The sequence below is a fragment of the Anoplolepis gracilipes genome, chromosome 2 (genome assembly GCF_047496725.1).
Source record: "Anoplolepis gracilipes chromosome 2, ASM4749672v1, whole genome shotgun sequence".
Lineage (NCBI taxonomy): Eukaryota > Metazoa > Arthropoda > Insecta > Hymenoptera > Formicidae > Anoplolepis > Anoplolepis gracilipes.
Window position 1 is genome coordinate 22,094,559 of NC_132971.1, and position 25,254 is coordinate 22,119,812.

Below are 25,254 nucleotides of genomic sequence, written 5' to 3' on the forward strand. Positions count from 1 at the left end.
ATAAAAAAGCATTAATAAAATCACTAATAGAATTAATATATTTAAAAATATCAATATTATATAATAATATATGTTTTTAATTATTACTTATATAAATTTTATTAACATAAATTAAAAATAAAAAATAATACAAAGTTAGTAAAGATAAAAAATTGTTCTATTTAAAAAAAATTAAGTAGAATGAAGAAAAAAGAAAACACAAAGAAAAATATTATATCTTGCAAAAAATGAAAAATGTGTATATTATTTCATTTTATGTAGATATTTTAGTCTCTTCATTTTATATATATATATATATATATATATATATATATATTTATATCTTTATATAAAATATAAATACATGTAGATAAGATAAAAATAAAGAGTATTTTTGTTTGATCAAAACTAATTGAATAAATTTAATCTCTTTTATTTTATTTATTTTAATCTCTTCTCTCATTAAAATAAACTAAATCTCTACGCAAACTCTCTTAGCAGTTTGGGCAAACTATCCTTACTAGGTAGGAAATATTGCGCACTCACGTGATCGGCGATAGTAATTTTCACGGTGTTTCAAAACTTTATGAAATATTAATCTCAAAAAAAGAAATATCTCAGGAACTATTTTATCTGCATTTATTTAATAGTAAAATATTTCTTAAGAAAATATACAAAACATTTCTCAAAATTTAAGCATTCATTTTTAACAAATCAAGCCGAAGATTGTAAATAACACACTAATAACTCCTTGAATCAACACAAAAAAATTTAATCGAAGTTTCTACGAATGATGTTTAAGTTCCTTACATGAAGGCGCATCTTCCTACCTACTAGAATTTTAAAATGCAACAAAACAAACTCTCCTACCGCGCAATCTTTTCTAGCTTTATCTTATGTAATTGAAGTCGCACGTTTCTTCATATTAGTACAAATATTTCGGCAATCTTCTCAGTTATATGTATTTTTTTATATTAATGACATCAACACGATACGTCTTTTTAGCTTGCTTTCTAAATAAATATCAGAATTCATCGAAACGGTCAGGTCTATAATCCTTACAAAACGCAAAATACAAAGACAAAGTGCGTACAGTTTCGAAGTAAATTTCATCATCCAGAAATTCCGCTCAATTAAACAATTATTAAATCGTTAAAATTAAAACTATCGAAATCGTGATACAATATCAAACACAAACTTACTTAAATAATTTTCATTGATACATAATTTATATAAGTATAGCTCGGCGAAATTTATATATATCTCTCCAATTGTCTTGTCAGTTTATATCGTCAGCGTGAGTCGGCTAAAAATAATAACACATTATAAATTATACATATATATTATATATAAAATTATTTACTATTTGTTAGATTCAAAGTCCACAATTAAAGTAAAAATATTTAAAAGGAATTGTTCCAATATATCAAAGATATATGCGTATAAGATAAGAATGTAAATATATATATATATATAGTTATAACTATCTAGTTTAATAAATAACAGCAATAATTACAAGTTTAAAAAGAGATTCTTAAGATTTAGACAAAATAAGACTTTAAGTCAATAAAGGCCAATAACGGAGCCAAACAGCAACTGTGTATTCAACAAAATGCTCTCTCTTTTTCTTTTATTTTTCTTTAGCAACAACTTTCCTAGACTGCATCATTGTGCATCGATACTTTACGATGCCAACACGATGGAAGGTGAAAAGAGAGGGGAAAAAAAGTAGTCCAAGTGTACGTTGCTGGGAGATGGCGATTGCGAGATTCGAGATATGTATAGTACGCAACGGTCTTTGATTATAAATATAAGTCACCTCCATCAATTTTAACGGTTTGCCTCACATTACAATTACGTCTCCTACATAGTGTGGTTAATTTTTTAGAGATATAATTTTTTGAATTGTAATTTTTATAATACTTAGCTTGCGTGTATGACATTATTTAATTTTTATTTTGCGAGTTTTCCTTAATTTTTCCTCCTTTATTTATCCGTGATTTTGACAGACATACAGATTTTGTACAATAGTTTATATTTCATAGTGCGGCAGTTATTTTTTTACTAATAAGATGATCGTTAATTTTATATTGCGACACGACCGACATTTCTTGCGTTTTTTTTTTTTTATATAATTTCTACTGAAGAGATCTCAAAATAGAGATTGAAACGTTTGGTTTTTAGTAACTTTATATTCATTTAGTTTCATATGTATTAAGCATTTTGTTAAATACAGAGTCGCTCGCACTAACAATAACTGCTGTTTGGCTCCGTTACTGGCCTTTATTGACTTAAAGTCTTATTTTGTATAGATCTGGCAGCCTTTGTAAAATTAAATTTTCTAAAGCTTTAATTATATGTTCCATGTATCCATTTAAACTTGAAAACATACTCGTTATTTATTAAGCAAAGAGAAAACTTGTATAGTAATATAATTTATGCCACAAAAATATTTAATAAAACTTTTACAAATACATTTAAAGTCTATAATGAGTTTCTCAGTTGTGTACTAAAATTTTTAAAAACAAAAGAGTAAAATGGGCTAAATTTTGCCTTAAGAAGTGTAACGTAATTTATAGGTGTTTTCTTATAGTTTTGAAGCTGCTGAATATGATAGAAGTATATGTTTTATTCGTTTAAAGCCGTGGAAAAATAATCAAAATTTGTTTTAAAGAAATCATAATATATATTTTTCACTACTTAAAGTCTATAATGAGTCTCTCAGTTGTGTATTAAAATTTTTAAAAAGAAAAGTTTTTTATTGAATACCTAAATGGCATTCTTTTATTTAAATTTAAAATAAATACGTATATTATCTGTTTGCATATCAATTTGATGAATTTAATACTTATCTGTCTTGAAAATAACTTGAGAGATTTGAATTCTTTTGTTTATACAACTAGTATGTAATTTTTTCTACATTTTCTCATTTCAGACAGTCAAAATGTTAATATTAAAAATACATTAAAATTCTAACTTTGTCGATTAAAACATATTTATTCTTTTAAACATATGTGTAAAAATCTGAATTTAATATTTTTTAAAAGCTTTTTTTCTTGAATTATTTTTTCTGGCAGGTAGACACTATCATAAATTTGAAATTATTAATTATAAAAAGTTTTAGTTAAAAGATATTATTATTTATATACATTTTAAATATTACTTATTATATAAATTAAATTTATATTTAATAAATAAGGTATATTAAATTTATATTTAATAATTAAGGTATTTATATAAATTAAATTTATATTTAAAAATTAGTTACAAACAGTATAAAAAATTATTGTTTATTTGACATTAGCATTTTTAAACAATGTGAAGAAAAATATTCATAAAAGCTTAAATTTTAAGTTTTACGTATAAAATATTCATACTTTATTTTACACATATAGAACTAATATAATAAAATAATGTGATAAAAACTTAAATATTATTATTGAAACATAAAATTTTACCAACTTACCTTGAGTCTTTTTCTGCGTAAATATAATTTTAAATGTTTGCAATTTTTAGTATAAATCTCTGCTGAACTTTCAGATGAACTTCAACAATTTCGATGTCCTGCGTATCTATTGCTTCATTATTGTTCCCAGTCGTTGTTAATATTTTCTCGCTTTAGTTATTCCGTAAAAATTGATATATTTTGTTAGGTTTTTTGGACAAATACATTTTCATATTCCGTCACATCCATATTTTCCACTACAGGACTTAGCATTTCAGGTATTCCCTCAAGGACAGTGTCTTCCTCTATTACATATTTAGTTGATGTTTCAGCATCAGATTGGTCAGTAATTTCAACATTTACAATATTTTGCTGTTGGTTTAAATATTCTTCTCTTCCAGATTTTCTAATAGGACTTAGCACGTTAGGTATTTCCCCAAGAAAAACGTCTTCCTCTATTACAATTTTAAATGATGTTTCAGCATCAGATTGATCAGTAAATTCAACACTTACAATATTTTGTTGTTGGTTTGGATATTCTTCTCTTCCAGATTTTCCACTAAAACTTAGCACTTTAGGTTCTTCTTCAAGAACGATGTCTTCCTCTATTACATTTTTAATTGATGTTTCAGCATCAGGTTGATCGGTATCATTATCTTTTTGCAAAATCTCTTTCTTAATTTTAAACCTTTGGCAACGGTACTTAGTTCTCCACAGCCAGCTTTGTTTTTCCTTTTCTGTTAATGTTTCACTAAATTTGCCCATAAGTTCCGATATTTTATCTATAAGCATTTTATGTGAAATTATATCTCCTGATTTTTTCCGTTCTATTAACCACTTAAGTAGTTGTTCATCTAAATCAGGTAGATTGGTCGCATCATTTTTTTTATCGAAATTTTGTAAAATATCAGGTTTTGTTAGAATCTCATGACATTTTTTAAATCTATTCAGCCACCTGTTTCTTGTTTCACGTGTTGATGATTCCGCAAACTTGTCCATAAGTTTGTTTGTTTCCTCTTTAAGCTTCTCTTGTGAAATATTATCCCGTTTTATTATTTGCTCTAGCAACCAATTAAGCAATTGTTGATCCACTTGTTTAAACGGGAATTCACTAAAGTGTAATTGAATATTGTGACGATTTGCAAATTTTCCCAGCCAATTGTTTAGATTCTTTGGTGATGATGTCCCAACATTATTTATGATTTCTTTTGCTTTCGTATAAAGTAGCTCGTAGGTAATTTTGTTTCCTGATTCTTTCTCCTCTACATACCATTTGTTTAATATATCGTCCAAATCTTTATACTTATTAGAGACAGAGTGCAATGATTTTCTTTGTAGATTTACTCCTACCTTCACCGATTCATATTTTATATTGTTCTTTATTTTACTAATTGTCGATATATGCATTTTATATTTAACAGCAATTTTATTTAGACTGACACCTGCATTCGCTTTCTGATGAATTTCAATTTTCTGTTGGTTCGTGAGTCGGATTATTTCCTTTCTCGTTTTACGCTTGGATGACATGACGAGTATTTTATATTTAAAATTATTTGTATTTTATTTCAAAATTTTATTTCACTATTACTGACTTTAGAGAGACTCTGAAAACTTTTTGCAATATAATATGAGATTTTAAATGAAAATTATACTAACAACTAAATGTACTTGCTCTTGAGAAGAATTTTCCAAACTAAATAAAAATATTGTTTGAAAGTCATGTATCCACTCTTAACGGCAATATTTTCGCTTTCTCGATGTTTACTGTTTACGTATAGTGATATCTGCTATTTATGTTTAAAATTTAGGTAATAAATTTGATATAATCGCTGACGTAAATAATATATAGTTTTGTTATTTTACTTATATTATGATGAATAGTGTCGTCGCTTTTTCACCTGGTACTTTTTGAATAAAAAAAATTAATCCGAAATTAATGATTCGGCGATTTAATAAACGTACCAGAATTATATCATAAGTACAACGAACTGCAAAGTTAATTAACTTTACGTAACGCACTGAGAGAAACGCTCAAGGAACTTTATAAAATAGCATTCAGTTACAGTGGAAGATAAGAACAAAAAAAAGACGTCTCACATTTTACTAAATAAACTCATTAAATTTGCCCTTTCTTAAATATTAAATTTAAATCCTATAATTAATGTGAAGATAACACATATAAGGATATAGGTTAAATAAAAAATGACAATTAAATAATAATGCAAAAGTTATGTGTCCAATATTACCGTTTAAAAAATTCAGAGTTATATACTTATGAGATTCATAGAAATAAGGTTTCTTCAACGCACACGTAATATTATTACACGAAATTTTAAGGTTGCGTGCATCGTGATATCGTGAAATTGAAAGAATCGCAGATATTAAAATATTGATATTTGTTTAGGATTCCTTTCGTTTTTACTCGTATTTTAGATCATTACAACTATTTATTTTTACTGAATGTATACTTTTTGAATGATAATAAACCCCAAATTGCGATCATTATCCCTTTTGTCAATAGAAAATCTATAGAAAGATTGAATAAAATAAAACAAATTGAGTGCGATTTTAAATAGAAATACCATTTTAAATACGACGCAAATTTATATATGTTGTCTAATGTAACATATTGGTGTTTTGAGAAGCAGTAATGATTACGCGATGAATATCAATATTCATTTTAATTTCTGATTATTCATACTGTATCCTGTGTGAAAAAGAATGTATTTTACTGCGATCCATCATACAATTGCCGAATATAGATGCAAGCAGTATATAATAACAATAACTGAATTACGTAATTTAGAAGTACATTTTTCATCGTTTCCTTTTATATGGATATCTCTAAGGATGGGAAAGTTACTTTTAATAAGTAACTATAATTACCGCTACTCGTTACCGAGTCGAAATAGTAACTATAATTGCCTATCGCGGCCAAAAGAATTATTAATAAATCTATATTTCTCAATTAAAAAAAATATTATATATCTGAATTAAATGAAAAAAATTTGAATATATGTTGTAAGACTTTTTGAAGAAAATATTTGTCGACGCTAAAGGATGCACGAAGTTTCAATGTTAATCCAATGATTAAATCAGAAGATAAAGTGATTTAAGTTTTGCAAATGCATTTGCGTTGTACACGATGAATAAGTACAATAAATTGACGGTTATAATATTTAATTGTAATACACGTTATTTCTATAATAATTGGAACACAAGGTGCGTGCGCACCATATACGATTATTAATATTTTATACAACAATAAAAATATTTCGACATGGAGCATATTTCAGAATTTGTAATTATAATATTAGTAAGGAATCGAACGCGGATGTAGACACTATAATACCGATTTATTTTTAAATGTACAATTTTATACGACTTTGGCAATCAAAAATAAGATATAATCTATTCGTGATAAAAATAAGACTATATCTTTTTTAGCAGACAATTATAATCCTTAATTATAATCGACTTATCGTCGCATTCAATAGAGAATAAATAGCCCATCGATTAGACCAAATCAAGATTCTTCTGACAAGTAAAACACTAGTTAACGCGAAATAAAATTCGCTAAATACGACTAAAAGGATAAATTATTTTGTTTTGCTGCAGATATTTTCTAAGCGTGATCGATAATATTTAATTCTAAACTTTGTAATATTTTACTTTAGAATGTACTCATATTTTTGTGCGATCGATATCAATATCAAAAACGCGACCGACAAATTTCGCGAATAAAAGATTAATATTTAATAATTATAAGTATTATTAATATTAAGTGTTAATTTAACAAAATTTAATTTTTATAGAATATATGTTAGTGCAATGAATTTTGTAATATTGTACATGTTTGTTTAATTTCGCGCAACTTAAAATAGATAATTTTATTACAGAATTACAATAAATATAATATAGATAATAAATATAGAAATATTGCAATGAAAATGTCTGTAACAAATACAAAGCATAAATAAAAAATACTTATTTACTTAATTTATGGTTTTATTTTCTCTCATTTAAAAAAAAAATTATAATACATTTCTACAATTGAAATGACGTAACGTGGAGTCAAAATAGCGGCTATGTTTCCCCTAATTGCAGTACTTTATAATCTAGTGACTTCAGCAAAAATAGGTGGCTGCAGAGAAATTTTTCATGCATCTAGTTAGAAAAAATTTGATAGCCAAAAGTATGATACATTTTAGATTTATTAGTATGTTTTATATTATATATTATTAATTAATCGCGCGTAATCTTTTACATAAATAATTATTTTATTAAAATTATTGTACTTACTATTTATCAGAGTCAAAGTTATAATAAGCTTTTATAATTAAACTAAAAAATATTTACAAGGATTTGCTTATTAAAGATATAAGACAAAATAATAGCATCCAGTTTAATAAATAACAGCGTTATGAGTTCAGGAAGAGATTCCAAAGATCTAATTATGTGCCATTTTGGCACTTTTAACTTGAAAGCATACTCCTCATTTTATCCGTCTAGCTTGAGAAATTTGAATAATTCTTTTTCTGCTAGCATGTAATCTTTTCTGCTTATTTTCCTTTCAGATGGTAGTAAAAATATTAATATTAAAAAGACATTAAAATTCTAACTCTGTCGATTAAAATATATTTATTTCTTTAAACATATCAGAGAAAAAAATTGAATTTAATATACTTTAAAAACTTTTTTTCTGGAATTATCTTTTCTGGCAAGTATAATAAGGGACTATTATAAATTTTAAATCATTAGTTATAAAAAGTTTGATTTTAATGTTGACATTTATTTGAAATCAGTTTCGTACATAAATTCTGTTTTTTTTTAATTTTAATTTTTTTATTTTTAAATTTCTAAAATTCTTTTATTTTTAATTATTAAAATTTAAGATAAATCTAACTTTTTTTCTATTTCCTTCCCTCAGCGCTGATAAAACTTTGAAATTGTTTTCTGATATAGAGTATAAGCAAGCCTGTTATTGTTACGGTCGATTGATGGATTCGTTAAATTAAAAATTATAATATAAATTAAAAATTACAATATAACCACCAATTGATATGAAAATAAAATTATTAATTGAATTAGAATAATTTAAATAATAAAAATTAGCAATATAAAAGGAAACATTTATATTATTAATATAATCATAAAACTTATAAAAGAACAAAAATAAAATAAATTATAAAATTAGATTTATAAATATTTCCATAAATAATTGTTTAATAAACAATTTAATTGCATCTCTGAAAAAAATTAAAAAATTCGTACTATTCTAATTTTATTTGGATTCTTTCACATCGGAATATAACATAGATTTTTTCGTTCTAATAAGAATACAAAAGCATTAATAAAATCACTAATAGAATTAATATATTTGAAAATATCAATATTATATAATAATATATGTTTTTAATTATTACTTATATAAATTTTATTAACATAAATTAAAAATAAAAAATAATACAAAGCTAGTAAAGATAAAAAATTGTTCTATTTAAAAAAAATTAAGTAGAATGAAGAAAAGAGAAAACACAAAGAAAAATATTATATCTTGCAAAAAATGAAAAATGTGTATATTATTTAATTTTATGTAGATATTTTAGTCTCTTCATTTTATATATATATATATATATATATATATATATATATATATATTTATATCTTTATATAAAATATAAATACATGTAGATAAGATAAAAATAAAGAGTATTTTTGTTTGATCAAAACTAATTGAATAAATTTAATCTTTTTTATTTTATTTATTTTAATCTCTTCTCTCATTAAAATAAACAAAATCTCTACGCAAACTCTCTTAGCAGTTTGGGCAAACTATCCTTACTAGGTAGGAAATATTGCGCACTCACGTGATCGGCGATAGTAATTTTCACGGTGTTTCAAAACTTTATGAAATATTAATCTCAAAAAAAGAAATATCTCAGGAACTATTTTATCTGCATTTATTTAATAGTAAAATATTTTTTAAGAAAATATACAAAACATTTCTCAAAATTTAAACATTCATTTTTAACAAATCAAGCCGAAGATTGTAAATAACACACTAATAACTCCTTGAATCAACACAAAAAAATTTAATCGAAGTTTCTACGAATGATGTTTAAGTTCCTTACATGAAGGCGCATCTTCCTACCTACTAGAATTTTAAAATGCAACAAAACAAACTCTCCTACCGCGCAATCTTTTCTAGCTTTATCTTATGTAATTGAAGTCGCACGTTTCTTCATATTAGTACAAATATTTCGGCAATCTTCTCACTTATGTATTTTAATGCGTGTTTTAGCACGTAAACTGATGAATTTTTGATCATTCCGAAATATCTGTTTTTTTACACAAAACGAAAAGCACAAATATTTTAATAATATAATATAAACATTATAGTACAAATCGAACAGAAATCGAATAGAAACTATACAGTAATAATACAAATTTAATCAAGGAACATTTAGTATAATTAAATTTTTTAATAAATCTATTATATGTGTATTATCTATTTCCTAGAGTAATTAAAATAATATAGTAATAATAATTAGTTTGTAATAACAAAATTATCACTTTTTAATTATTTTGGCGCAATATGTTAAAATTAAGATACTTAAAATTTTTTAATATTTTATATAAATAGTTCATTTTTTGTTTTTTTTCATTATTTAAAAACTAATTATATTTATAATTTATTTATTTTTTCAAAGTATAATTTTTTAATGTATTCCTAATTTAAACTTCAATATTACACAAAGTTACGTCTACGGAAAATTTTTTTATATTAATGACATCAACACGATACGTCTTTTTAGCTTGCTTTCTAAATAAATATCAGAATTCATCGAAACGGTCAGGTCTATAATCCTTACAAAACGCAAAATACAAAGACAAAGTGCGTACAGTTTCGAAGTAAATTTCATCATCCAGAAATTCCGCTCAATTAAACAATTATTAAATCGTCAAAATTAAAACTATCGAAATCGTGATACAATATCAAACACAAACTTACTTAAATAATTTTCATTGATACATAATTTATATAAGTATAGCTCGGCGAAATTTATATATATCTCTCCAATTGTCTTGTCAGTTTATATCGTCAGCGTGAGTCGGCTAAAAATAATAACACATTATAAATTATACATATATATTATATATAAAATTATTTACTATTTGTTAGATTCAAAGTCCACAATTAAAGTAAAAATATTTAAAAGGAATTGTTCCAATATATCAAAGATATATGCGTATAAGATAAGAATGTAAATATATATATATATATATAGTTATAACTATCTAGTTTAATAAATAACAGCAATAATTACAAGTTTAAAAAGAGATTCTTAAGATTTAGACAAAATAAGACTTTAAGTCAATAAAGGCCAATAACGGAGCCAAACAGCAACTGTGTATTCAACAAAATGCTCTCTCTTTTTCTTTTATTTTTCTTTAACAACAACTTCCCTAGACTGCATCATTGTGCATCGATACTTTATGATGCCAACACGATGGAAGGTGAAAAGAGAGGGGAAAAAAGTAGTCCAAGTGTACGTTGCTGGGAGATGGCGATTGCGAGATTCGAGATATGTATAGTACGCAACGGTCTTTGATTATAAATATAAGTGCCTTCCTTAAATTTTAACGGTTTGCCTCACATGACAATTACGTCTCCTACATAGTGTGATTAATTTTTTAGAGATATAATTTTTTGAATTTCAATTTTTATAATACTTAGCTTGCGTGTATGACATTATTTAATTTTTATTTTGCGAGATAGTTTTCCTTAATTTTTCCTCCTTTATTTATCCGTGATTTTGACAGACATACAGATTTTGTACAATAGTTTATATTTCATAGTGCGGCAGTTATTTTTTTACTAATAAGATGATCGTTAATTTTATATTGCGACACGACTGACATTTCTTGCGTTTTTTTTTTTTTATATAATTTCTACTGAAGAGATCTCAAAATAGAGATTGAAACGTTTGGTTTTTTGTAAGTTTATATTCATTTAGTTTCATATGTATTAAGCATTTTGTTAAATACAGAGTCGCTCGCACTAACAATAACTGCTGTTTGGCTCCGTTACTGGCCTTTATTGACTTAAAGTCTTATTTTGTATAGATCTGGCAGCCTTTGTAAAATTAAATTTTCTAAAGCTTTAATTATATGTTCCATGTATCCATTTAAACTTGAAAACATACTCGTTATTTATTAAGCAAAGAGAAAACTTGTATAGTAATATAATTTATGCCACAAAAATATTTAATAAAACTTTTACAAATACATTTAAAGTCTATAATGAGTTTCTCAGTTGTGTACTAAAATTTTTAAAAACAAAAGAGTAAAATGGGCTAAATTTTGCCTTAAGAAGTGTAACGTAATTTATAGGTGTTTTCTTATAGTTTTGAAGCTGCTGAATATGATAGAAGTATATGTTTTATTCGTTTAAAGCCGTGGAAAAATAATCAAAATTTGTTTTAAAGAAATCATAATATATATTTTTCACTACTTAAAGTCTATAATGAGTCTCTCAGTTGTGTATTAAAATTTTTAAAAAGAAAAGTTTTTTATTGAATACCTAAAAGGCATTCTTTTATTTAAATTTAAAATAAATACGTATATTATCTGTTTGCATATCAATTTGATGAATTTAATACTTATCTGTCTTGAAAATAACTTGAGAGATTTAAATTCTTTGGTTTATACAACTAGTATGTAATTTTTTCTACATTTTCTCATTTAAGACTGTCAAAATGTTAATATTAAAAATACATTAAAATTCTAATTTTGTCGATTAAAACATATTTATTCTTTTAAACATATGTGTAAAAATCTGAATTTAATATTTTTTAAAAGCTTTTTTTCTTGAATTATTTTTTCTGGCAGGTAGACACTATCATAAATTTGAAATTATTAATTATAAAAAGTTTTAGTTAAAAGATATTATTATTTATATACATTTTAAATATTACTTATTATATAAATTAAATTTATATTTAATAAATAAGGTATATTAAATTTATATTTAATAATTAAGGTATTTATATAAATTAAATTTATATTTAAAAATTAGTTACAAACAGTATAAAAAATTATTGTTTATTTGACATCAGCATTTTTAAACAATGTGAAGAAAAATATTCATAAAAGCTTAAATTTTAAGTTTTACGTATAAAATATTCATACTTTATTTTACACATATGGAACTAATATAATAAAATAATGTGATAAAAACTTAAATATTATTATTGAAACATAAAATTTTACCAACTTACCTTGAGTCTTTTTCTGCGTAAATATAATTTTAAATGTTTGCAATTTTTAGTATAAATCTCTTCTGAACTTTCGGATGAACTTCAACAATTTCGATGTCCTGCGTATCTATTGCTTCATTATTGTTCCCAGTCGTTGTTAATATTTTCTCGCTTTAGTTATTCCGTAAAAATTGATATATTTTGTTAGGTTTTTTGGACAAATACATTTTCATATTCCGTCACATCCATATTTTCCACTACAGGACTTAGCATTTCAGGTATTCCCTCAAGAACAGTGTCTTCCTCTATTACATATTTAGTTGATGTTTCAGCATCAGATTGATCAGTAATTTCAACACTTACAATATTTTGTTGTTGGTTTGGATATTCTTCTCTTCCAGATTTTCCACTAAAACTTAGCACTTTAGGTCCTTCTTCAAGAACGATGTCTTCCTCTATTACATTTTTAATTGATGTTTCAGCATCAGGTTGATCGGTATCATTATCTTTTTGCAAAATCTCTTTCTTAATTTTAAACCTTTGGCAACGGTACTTAGTTCTCCACAGCCAGCTTTGTTTTTCCTTTTCTGTTAATGTTTCACTAAATTTGCCCATAAGTTCCGATATTTTATCTATAAGCATTTATGTGAAATTATATCTCCTGATTTTTTCCGTTCTATTAACCACTTAAGTAGTTGTTCATCTAAATCAGGTAGATTGGTCGCATCATTTTTTTTATCGAAATTTTGTAAAATATCAGGTTTTGTTAGAATCTCATGACATTTTTTAAATCTATTCAGCCACCTGTTTCTTGTTTCACGTGTTGATGATTCCGCAAACTTGTCCATAAGTTTGTTTGTTTCCTCTTTAAGCTTCTCTTGTGAAATATTATCCCGTTTTATTATTTGCTCTAGCAACCAATTAAGCAATTGTTGATCCACTTGTTTATACGGGAATTCACTAAATTCACTAAAGTGTAATTGAATATTGTGACGATTTGCAAATTTTTCCAGCCAATTGCTTAGATTCTTTGGTGATGATGTTACAACATTATTTATGATTTCTTTTGCTTTCGTATAAAGTAGCTCGTAGGTAATTTTGTTTCCTGATTCTTTCTCCTCTACATACCATTTGTTTAATATATCGTCCAAATCTTTATACTTATTAGAGACAGATTGCGATGATTTTCTTTGTAGATTTATTCCTTTCTTCACCGATTCATATTTTATATTCTTCTTTATTTTTCTAACTGTCGATATATGAATTTTATATTTAACAGCAATTTCTTCTAGACTGACACCTGCATTCGCTTTCTGATGAACATCAATTTTCTGTTGGTGCGTGAGATGGATTCTTTTCCTTTTCCTTTCGCGGTTGGATGACATGACGAGTATTTTATATTTAAAATTATTTGTATTTTATTTCAAAATTTTATTTCACTATTACTGACTTTAGAGAGACTCTGAAAACTTTTTGCAATATAATATGTGATTTTAAAGCGCTGAAAATTATACTAGCAACTAAATGTGGTTGCTCTTGAGAAGAATTTTCCAAACTATATAAAAATATTGTTTGAAAGTCATGTATCCACTCTTAACGGCAATATTTTCGCTTTCTCGATGTTTACTGTTTACGTATAGTGATATCTGCTATTTATGTTTAAAATTTAGGTAATAAATTTGATATAATCGCTGACGTAAATAATATATAGTTTTGTTATTTCACTTATATTATGATCAATAGTGTCGTCGCTTTTTCACCTGGTACTTTTTGAATAAAAAAAATTAATCCGAAATTAATGATTCGGCGATTTAATAAACGTACCAGAATTATATCATAAGTACAACGAACTGCAAAGTTAATTGTAACGCACTGAGAGAAACGCTCAAGGAACTTTATAAAATAGCATTCAGTTACAGTGGAAGATAAGAACAAAAAAAAGACGTCTCACATTTTACTAAATAAACTCATTAAATTTGCTCTTTCTTAAATATTAAATTTAAATCCTATAATTAATGTGAAGATAACACATATAAGGATATAGGTTCAATAAAAAATGACAATTAAATAATAATGCAAAAGTTATGTGTCCAATATTACCGTTTAAAAATTTCAGAGTTATATACTTATGAGATTCATAGAAATAAGGTTTCTTCAACGCACACGTAATATTATTACACGAAATTTTAAGGTTGCGTGCATCGTGATATCGTGAAATTGAAAGAATCGCAGATATTAAAATATTGATATTTGTTTAGGATTCCTTTCGTTTTTACTCGTATTTTAGATCATTACAACCATTTATTTTTACTGAATATATACTTTTTGAATGATAATAAACCCCAAATTGCGATCATTATCCCTTTTGTCAATAGAAAATCCATAGAAAGATTGAATAAAATAAAACAAATTGAGTGCGATTTTAAATAGAAATACCATTTTAAGTACGACGCAAATTTATATATGTTGTCTAATGTAACATATTGGCGTTTTGAGAAGCAGTAATGATTACGCGATGAATATCAATATTCATTTTAATTTCTGATTATTCATACTGTATCCTGTGTGAAAAAGAATGTATTTTACTGCGATCCATCATACAATTGCCGAATATAGATGCAAGCAGTATATAATAACAATAACTGAATTACGTAATTTAGAAGTGCATTTTTCATCGTTTCTTTTTATATGGATATCTCTAGGGATGGGAAAGTTACTTTTAATAAGTAACTATAATTACCGCTACTCGTTACCGAGTCGAAATAGTAACTATAATAGCCTATCGCGGCCAAAAGAATTATTAATAAATCTATATTTTTCAATTTAAAAAAAATCTGAATTAAATGAAAAAGATTTGAATATATTTTGTAAGACTTTTTGAAGAAAATATTCGTCGACGCTAAAGAATGCACGAAGTTTCAATGTTAATTCAATGATTAAATCGGAAGATAAAGTGATTTAAATTTTGCAAATGCATTTGCGTTGTACACGATGAATAAGTAAAATAAATTGACTGTTATAATATTTAATTGTAATACACGTAATTTTTATAATAATTGAAACACAAGGTGCGTGCGCACGATATACGATTATTATTTTATGCAACAATAATATAATATATTTCGACATTTCGGAGCACATTTCAGAATCTGTAATTATAATATTAGTAAGGAATCGAACGTGGATGTAGACCCTAATACCGATTTATTTTTTAATGTATAATTTTATACGACTTTGACGTATAAAATGATCAAAAATAAGATATAATGTATTCGTGATAAAAATAAGATATCTTATTGTTTGGCAGACAATTTTGTAAAATAAAATAAAATAAATTATAATTCTTAATTTCAATTTTTAAAATAATCAATTTATCGCCGCATTAAATAGAGAATAACTAGCTCAACAATTCAATGATCAAATTAAGATTCTTCTGACAAGTAACACACTATGAGTTTAATAAAAGAAAAAGATGAATTACAGAAAATCAAGATATTATTGGCGAAATTAGAATATTGACAATATTTATTTGGTTATTTGATATTAAAAGTAAATTATTGCCAGAGTGAAGGGAAATAACAAATTATTTGTGGGTGAAAATGAATAAGCAAAATAATAAATTTTGTGGACATAGCACGGAATAGAATCATAATCTGTGGACATAGCGTGTTATCCTCTGAGAAGTTTCGTGGACTGTGCTATGTAGTTCCAATGTCCATTTTTTATGGACATAGAGGCGTCTTGATTTGCGGTCGCACCTAAATCGAGGGGATGATCACTCTCGGACTACTCTCTCGTATATGTTCTATCGAGTTTTTATACAGGGTGTCTTGTAATTGGTGGAAAACCTGCTAATGATAGATTCTTGAAATCATTTGGAGAGGTCATCATTTTTTGCAAGTTTCCAATTTTTATCATTATGTATCTTTGTAATTAAGCCTTTAATTAAAATTTTATTACGGTAAACTCTATTTGAAATTAACTGAAGAATGTAATAGTTTTGGTAATTTTTTAACTCCAAAAAATTTAGTTTGCGAAAAGCGCCTTTTTTCAATCGCATATAATTCGGAAATTATTGATGCCTCGACATTTTCGCTGAGGAAAAATGCGTCTCTAAATGCTCTCAAGAATCTGCCATTAGCAGGCTTTTTACCAATTACCGGACACCCTGTATATTCTTAATTCTAAAAGCTATGTCGATCATGAATAATCATTGAACGGTTCTGCTTCTGGATGCAACTATATTATTTTCCCCTGCTATTGCGTATACATTTTATGTGCATACATACATACATGGCATGAAAACGCATTATCGTTGCAGTTGCAATTGTGATGATGCAGTATACATGTGCACGCGAGTTGTTCTGTAAAATGTAAATATATCCATATCAACTGCTAGAGTAAGAGAGGTTGTGAAAAATTTGTAGCAGTGCCAGTGATTTTATTCATTTAATGCAAATTTAGTATATTATTGCTTTTGAAGAACAAAGAAAATTAAAAAGTGAGTAACAAAAAAAAACAAACTCTTCTCGAGTTTACAATTGTAACGAGTTACAAATTTTATGACGAGTTGCTAATTTTGTTCGAATATTTAGAAGCTTAGTAGTGAGTAACTCTATGTAATTTTATTTGTCAAGTAAAAATTTTATAAAAAACTAATTGTTTTTAAAGCATGGAAAAAAAATAATTTGAATAATCGTCTTAAATCCTATAATTCTGTAGGTTAAATAACATGAATGTTTTATATTTTTCATTTGTATCGATAAGGAAATTTTTTTTTAATTTTGAGATTTATTAAATAATAGAATAAGGGAATAACTGACATGCATGTATCATGTATTTTGTAATATTATATTATTTAAATAATATAAGGAGATATATAAATGAATGAATATTTATATGTAATATATATGGCTCAACAGATTCATATATATATATATATATATATATATATATATATACTGATATACATTATACTGCAAAATGAGTACGTTGAAACCCTTGACCCAAACTCTGCAATATTTGTTGAACTTCAGTTTCATTCCGATGATAAAAGATGTAAGCTTCAAATTTTGTTGCCATATTACAATTTGTTTCTCTAAAAACAAAATACATAGAATATATAGAATATAGAGTAAAGTGTTTATATAATTTTTCAATATTATGCAATCCATCTTGATAGAACTTACCCTGCGATAAATGCGAAATAATCTGGGATGTTAGCGGTACACCCACACGATGAGATTTCCATATAACTTTGTTTGCATATTGTCTATAAAATGAAAATTACTTTGTTTAATTTAATATAACAGTATTTTTTAAATATGTTTATATATTTAAATTTTATATAAATTTTATGTACACACACGTGTATGTGTGTGTGTGTGTGTGTGTGTGTGTGTGTATAAAAGATTTAATAATTATTACTATTATTAGCCCTAATTATGTAAAATTCTACACATTACTCTAATTAACTCACTTTATCATCTATTTCTTGAATTACTACAATTCCAATTTCTAAGCATTCAAATTTCACAGGCACTTGCTTCGCTTCTCCTGATTTTAATAAACGCCGAATGGCTTTTTCAATTTGTTTAACATCACCTTCTGTACCAACATGCACAGAACCACAATATTTTACCGAAAATCCGTTACTTAATGTTTTAGTTTTTAATTTAGAGAGTTGATCTCTTTTAGTGATTTCTGCTTGGTCCAATTGTGATATTTGTATTAAAGACTTCATACTCTCAATACCCGAACTTTTGATAAGATGCACTATTGGTTCATAAAGTTCACGGGATTTCTTGGTACGATACTAGAAACATATGTAGTGTCATATTAGTACAAACATTTCTAATTTTTAATTGATGCTCAAATATACAATATACACACCTTAATGATATGTAAAATTATCGGTTGTCCATTAGCTTTCCTCATAATTTTACGCAATTTTCCTTTACTATCGCCATTGATGACATTTTCGTTTATCTCGTCTAATACATCTCCGATTTCAATTTTATTCTGATTTACATGCAACATGTAATTTAATTAAATTTGCTTGTAATTTTAAAGAACTATTAAATATTTAAATTTTGTTCTTACATCCTCAGCAGCCACTGATTTTTCATCAACCTTTACAATTAATGCCTTCTCCTTGGTAAAACTGCAGCAATAGCAACAATTAGGATTCATCTATTTTCTTCTGATCAAAATAAGCACTTACCACACAGAGATACCTAAACTTTTACAAGGTACTAATTCTAAAGCTACGCATGATGGCATTTGCCAGGTGTCATCCAAGAAAGCTGCGTTTCTTAAATTCAGCTTAAAATTAAATTTACTGCATTGCAATAGTACAGAGAGTAATATCTCTCGTAAAATGTCATCTCCTAGAATGCTCTTCAAGTCATAAAACTCTGTAGCTAAAGTTGGTATTCTCGTCTATATGAATTACAAATTTTTGTAACTAAATAATAAATTGGTATATAGTTTTGTATATGTATGTATATGTGTGAGTGCATTTCAGCAGGAAGATATCTTACCAATATTTCTATCGGCATATGAAGGCATTTTCGCACCAGACATACTCGTATCAGAAAACGAAGTCGTCCAGTAGATGTGTGTATCTTTAAATTTTGGTTTACTTGTTCTACCATCAAAGAGAATGTATTATAGGAACTAGAAATTACATTAATAAAAATTAAATAAAAAGCATAAATTATAAATATGGATGTTGGAGAAAATAAAAGAGTTTTTTTACCTATAATTTTTTTCAGCAATATATTTCAACCAGTGCCACGCGCAGGGTACTTTCAAGTATCCAACACTATCGAGACAAGGCAGTAAACCTTTTTGTAAACAGTTTTCGAAGCATTTACAAAAGTGAGACAAGTCTTCATTTTCATCATTGATCTCCTTGATATATTCCATCAGCTTTCGAGTCCATCCTGAAAGGATCATATACATTGTATAAAATATATTGGATTAATCTGCAAACTAATATATATTTATCACACAATTATGTTACAATTAATGTTCTCTATAAATGAAGTAAAAATATCAATAAGATTTGCAACAAAATTATGATAATAGAATATGTACTATCGATGAAAAAAGGACTGTATATTATTTATTTTTTGAAAAAAAAAAAAAAAAAAAACATGAAATTATAGATTGATATTGTCAAACGATAATAAACATTGACTCGGTGCAGATAGGAAAACATTGAAAACTTTTAAGGTTAATATTAACATGATTTAATTAATTTTATACAACATTTGTATATGTTTTTACACATACAATACGTACATATGTAATGTTTGGGTGAAAATGTAATATATTTTATATAAAACTTATACATACATACATATATATTAAAAGATTCATCAAAAATATTACAAAAAAAAAAAAAAAAAAAAAAAATTGAAACTACTTATCGATAATTTTTTCTTTTCTTTTTTTAATTATGTATGTCAACCGTATAAAATGAAAGAAAACCGTAAATCTTTTCCTCGTATTCTCGTAATAATAAGACATCTAACCTGCTAAATCGTGACGTTACCTTTCAACTCTTTGATGAGGGGATCCGAGACCGACATGACACATTCTTCGCGGAATATTGCCGTTAAATTACCTGCACCAACCCCTCCATGTCAGGTCCTTGCGTAAATGACTGCGTAAACTCAATTTAACGTCGTAATTTGGCTTTTTGCATGTTAACTTGGCTTTGTCAGCGATAACGCTTGCATTCTGCACTGCATTGTTTCTAGCAACAGCGGAGATGACAGATGACAGATGACAGTAGAACGTTAGAGCGGTAGAGCGGTAATAGTAATGTATACATACATATATAATAAAATTGCGCATTCTGAATCGCGCTCGTTGAAGATCGAACTCGCGTATCGCGTTAATACGTACATACACGTGCGCACATATACGCGTATTGTGTATGTGTGTGCGTACGGCGTACGTGTGTGTATATAGTGTAGCGTGATAAAAAGAAAACAGAGTTTCATTCTACTTATATATTATTAGGCGAAAATATAAATATAAAGAAAGCATAAATTTCACGATATCTATAAAACAGTTAGGATAAGTTTCAATATATAGAAATTTTATTATATATATATATATATATATATATATATACATTTTTTAAATGTCAATGACACTCATGAAATGTATATATACATATATATACAGGGTATCTGAGACCACCCGTACACCCTTTTTATTTCGGAAACAGTGCATTTTCGAGAAAAATGTTTCACAATCAGACTATAAAGGGTGGTCTCAGACACCCTGTACATAATTCGCTTGTGTATGTAAACATTATATAGATAATTTTTCTTGCAGAGCGAAAAAAGAGAATTAAAAATTGACGCATGTCGGATTCATGTACGGGCAAAAAATTGCGCTGATAACACGTCCACGTCATTCATTACCCCATTAATCGTGCGTAAGAAGATTTATATTAATCAGTATCTTTATGACCATACGACCGTCAACCGCGGCGCAGTTATCATCTATCTCATCGCCTATATAATCTCTCAATTTCTTTCCTAGTTCTGACAGAGTCGTTGTCATTTGAAAAGTGAAGTTTCCGAAATATATAATTATTTAATATGGCAGCATCGGTCCCGGACGTTCACAGTGTGAAAGCGAAGGCGTTGCAGATTTTCGCCGAGAAATTTAACGAGCAAGCCGTCGTCTGCGTGTACGCGCCAGGTCGCGTTAATCTCATTGGCGAGCACACCGATTACAACGAGGGCTTCGTGTTGCCGATGGTAAAAAAGTCTTAAGCCTCTGCCGAAGCAGGATGCACTTTTCTGCATAGCCTTTATGATTTATTTTTTCTATTTTTTTTTTTTTTTAGTTTTTTAGTTTTCTCTTTTCTTTCAAAATATTCTATTCCGAGCGTAGAAAATGCATGTGATGCATATGAGTGTGTGATGTGCGTGATTATTATTAATTATATTATACGCGCGCACACATGCATGTGTATTAGTTCGAGTATCGTTTATTCGATATCTATTAGATATGCACAGAGTTATAAATTACATCGACATTCAGATGTCGTGTGACATGTCTCGCGATTTCCTCGACGCGTCGAATGTCGTCGCTTACATAATCAAAAAAGATGCAAATAAGAATCGTTTGATAAATGTTCGTTTAGCGCGCCAATTTGGTGACGATTCAAACGTTTTCAATCGCGACGCGCGGATCAATCAATGCTATTATAAAATAATATCCATGTTTTATAATCTCGAATCTTATCGATTATGTTTGCCATTACGAAAACGGTTGTTGCATTTTTCCTCATTAATATCATAAAATAATTCTAAATTTACAATACAGTTATTTAAATCTATATTTATTAGTTGAATGATAAAAAATATATTGTGTATACGATAAAATATATATTGACTCTTTTCAAAAGTGCTTGTTAAATGCATTTGATACAAAAAATGCAAAAGTTATTTTTTTTTATAAAGTAATGAGTTTCAAATTGTTATTGTTATTAATTTTGTTCTAATATTCAGAGGCTTAGCAGTGACTAACTCCATGTAATTTTATTTGTCAAGTAAAAATTTTATAAAAAGCTAATTGTTTTCAAAGCATGGAAAAAATAATTTGAATAATTTTGCCTCAAACCATATAATTCTGTGGGTTAAATAACATGAATGTTTGGTATTTTTCATTTGTATCGATAAAGAAATTTCTTTTTTTAATTTTGAGATTTATTAAATAATAAAATAAGGAAATAATAACTAACACGCATGTATCATGTATTTTGTAACATTCTAGAATAAATAATATATATAAGGAGATATATAAAGAATGAATATTTATATATAATATATATGGTAAAATAATTTTAAATTTACAATGCAATTATTTATTGAGTCTAAATTTATTAGTTGCATGATGAAAAATATATTGTGTATACGTATAAAATATATCTCTTTAAAAGTGCTTGTTAAACGCATTTCGTACAAAAAATGCAAAAGTCATCTTTTTTTTTTTTTATATTCACACATACATACATATATTAAAATTACCAGATATAAATTTAAAATAGTGCTACGTGTGCGTATGTGTGTTTTTACCATGATATCCAATGATATATATTTCTAACGGTTTATCGTTAATAAAATATTTCATGATTTCAATATTATAATTTAATTATCAGGCGCTACCGATGGTCACGGTGATAGTTGGAAAAGCTCACGATGGTCGGAAAACCAAAATTATTTCTTCGAGCAACGTAGTCGATGCTGTGAACGAGTTTGAATTTGAAGCAGGAAAACGAGCTGATATAAAACCAGGAGAGCCAAAATGGGCGAATTATATAAAAGGATGCATTGCCAATTTTATTTGTAAGTCCTCTTCACAGATTTTACCATTGCATATTTAATCCTAAAGCTGAATATATAGTGTTTTGTGATTTTAATTATAAATTTTGGTACAATTTTTAAACAGGAAAATTTACATTAAATTCTACGACTAACATAAGTAAAATAAGTACGCAAAAGAGACAGGTTTTGGGCTATTCTGTATATAATCACAATCACAATACACATTTTAGGCGACGTTCCTGCGTTTAATGCCGTGATTGTGTCGACTGTACCCATGGGCGCTGGTCTCAGCAGTTCGGCGGCTCTAGAAGTAGCGACGTATACTTTTTTAGAAGCGTTGAGCGGAAAGAAACCGGAGAAACCAGAACAGAAAGTAATTGCGTAAAGAAATTGTTTGGTTTTGACAACTTCGCAATATCGCTGTTAAAAGATTAATAGTTAATTAATTAAATAATATTTAAAAAGACGCGTAAAGGCAGGCGGATAAAAATTTCATCATTTATATAAAAATCGACTTAATTAGGCGTTTCGATTTTTTGTAGTATAGATTTATTTTATAATATTATTACTGAAGATGAATCGAAGAGATACCGAAATGTCTAATTGACTTTTATTGTAAATAATGGAATTTTTATTCGCGCAAGCGCAAGGCTGTTATCTACTGTTAATACCTATTTATGTATGTCTTTTTATATATTTTAAATATTTTTATCAATATAAATATTTTGTAGGTTTTGGCATGTCAAAAAGCGGAGCACGAGTTTGCTGGAGTGCCTTGCGGTATAATGGACCAGTTCATCTCGGTAATGGGCAAGGAAGGCTGTGCTCTTTTACTTGACTGTCGGGATCTCGCTACTAAGCAGATACCCATGATGCATATAGACGACTATGTCTTTCTCATAACAAACTCGAATGCGCCGCACAAGTTAAGCTCGAGTACCTATTGCGAACGTCGAGACTGTTGTTACGAAGCTGCTAAAATATTAGACAAGAAGAGTTTGAGAGATGCGGATATGAACGACATCTTAGGTAACGAGAGATTATTTTTCTTCAATTTTATTATTCCTCGACTGACAATAATGAGTCTTATTTTATTAAGTATGGATAATCACTTGACACATTCATTTTATATTTTATATATAATACAATAGAAATAATAAAAATTAACGTACATTCTGCTTTCTTATCATTTCTACGAGATATGTTAATTTAATGTGTTTTTAGCGTTAATATCACGGAATGTCGCATCTGATTGCGTTGTGAGAAGAGCTCGTCACGTAGTCGCAGAAATTCAACGTACCAAAGACGCCGCGGTAGCGCTTGAAAAAGGCGACTTTCAGTTATTCGGTCGATTAATGAACGAGAGTCACGATTCATTGCGCGATGATTACGAGGTCTCGTCCAAGGAGCTCGATTCACTTGTCTCGGCGGCTAGAGAAGTGGACGGTGTTATAGGAAGTCGTTTGACAGGCGCAGGCTTCGGTGGTTGCACTGTCACTTTGTTGAGAAAAGAAGCGGTTAATAAAGCGATCCAACATATAAAAGCAAAGTTAGTATCATTTTCACAATCTATTAGGCTCCTCTTTCTCTTGTGTTGTTTTTTATATAAATATTACTAAAATATTTTTTGGTCGTAGGTACTCTGGTGTACCTGAATTCTACATAGCGACGCCGACCGGAGGTGCCCGAGAAATCAGCGTGAATTAATTAGTGCTCATTTCTTAAATACAGGGATGGGAAAGTTACTTTTAAAAAGTAACTATAGCTACCGTTATTCGTTACTTAAAAAGTAAATATTTGTTACTTTTTTCGTTACTTTTTTAATATTAAAACAAGATTAAAAATTAAATAAAAAATATACTTTTGTAATATATTTTATTTAAAAAATTAATAATTAAAATATTATTAAAATATTGACAAAATTTTAAAAAATTTTTTATTTTAAATTTGTAAAACCATAAATAATAAGGAAAAAATTTTAAAATACTCAAAGTATAAATAAAAAAATTTTGGTTTGCATAAAATTTATAAGCATAGTCAAATACACGATATATTTTTTGTACTCTCATAATTATGGTCTGTATTCAGAACGCTCTTACAAAGAGTTGTTAGGTATTCTATATGAATATCAGTTGATAATTGAAGGTTGAATATAGGAAAATAGAAAATATAATATGTCATAAATAGGTTCGATATATAAAAAGTAACG

At 27.1% G+C, this 25,254-nt stretch overlaps 3 protein-coding genes and 1 long non-coding RNA gene across 7 annotated transcripts; 1 reads left to right on the forward strand and 3 right to left on the reverse strand.

The window, feature by feature from the left end:
- Nucleotides 1–370: 370 nt before the first annotated feature.
- Nucleotides 371–5,105, reverse strand: LOC140663037 (uncharacterized). The gene is made up of 2 exons (XM_072886888.1): nt 3,446–5,105; nt 371–1,285 (listed from the first exon to the last, which is right to left on the reverse strand). Exon 1 carries the CDS (start codon nt 4,949–4,951, stop codon nt 3,629–3,631), a length of 1,323 nt encoding a protein of 440 aa, XP_072742989.1. The 5' UTR covers nt 4,952–5,105; the 3' UTR covers nt 371–1,285; nt 3,446–3,628.
- Nucleotides 5,106–10,182: 5,077 nt separating this feature from the next.
- LOC140662991 (uncharacterized) lies at nt 10,183–14,271 on the reverse strand. The gene is made up of 2 exons (XR_012046202.1): nt 12,709–14,271; nt 10,183–10,543 (listed from the first exon to the last, which is right to left on the reverse strand). It is a non-coding gene; the product is annotated as an uncharacterized lncRNA (long non-coding RNA).
- A 2,225-nt stretch (nt 14,272–16,496) lies between these two features.
- LOC140676137 (galactokinase) lies at nt 16,497–25,229 on the forward strand. Of its 4 annotated transcripts, none has more exons than XM_072910873.1 (8): nt 16,554–17,188; nt 21,043–21,145; nt 21,253–21,473; nt 22,880–23,066; nt 23,276–23,418; nt 23,777–24,074; nt 24,270–24,594; nt 24,683–25,229. In XM_072910873.1, the coding sequence occupies exons 3-8, from the start codon at nt 21,312–21,314 to the stop codon at nt 24,750–24,752; spliced, it is 1,185 nt and encodes a 394-aa protein (XP_072766974.1). In that variant the 5' UTR covers nt 16,554–17,188; nt 21,043–21,145; nt 21,253–21,311; the 3' UTR covers nt 24,753–25,229. The 4 variants fall into 4 exon arrangements, with proteins under 4 accessions (XP_072766977.1, XP_072766974.1, XP_072766973.1 ...); XM_072910872.1 differs by having other exon boundaries at nt 21,043–21,141; XM_072910875.1 differs by lacking the exon at nt 16,554–17,188 and adding an exon at nt 20,411–20,511 and having other exon boundaries at nt 21,043–21,141.
- On the reverse strand, nt 17,561–20,383 carry LOC140676136 (uncharacterized). Its single transcript, XM_072910871.1, has 9 exons — nt 20,249–20,383; nt 19,448–19,634; nt 19,230–19,365; nt 18,911–19,128; nt 18,790–18,850; nt 18,580–18,708; nt 18,167–18,502; nt 17,877–17,959; nt 17,561–17,785 (listed from the first exon to the last, which is right to left on the reverse strand). The coding sequence occupies exons 1-9, from the start codon at nt 20,283–20,285 to the stop codon at nt 17,659–17,661; spliced, it is 1,314 nt and encodes a 437-aa protein (XP_072766972.1). The 5' UTR covers nt 20,286–20,383; the 3' UTR covers nt 17,561–17,658.
- Nucleotides 25,230–25,254: the final 25 nt, after the last annotated feature.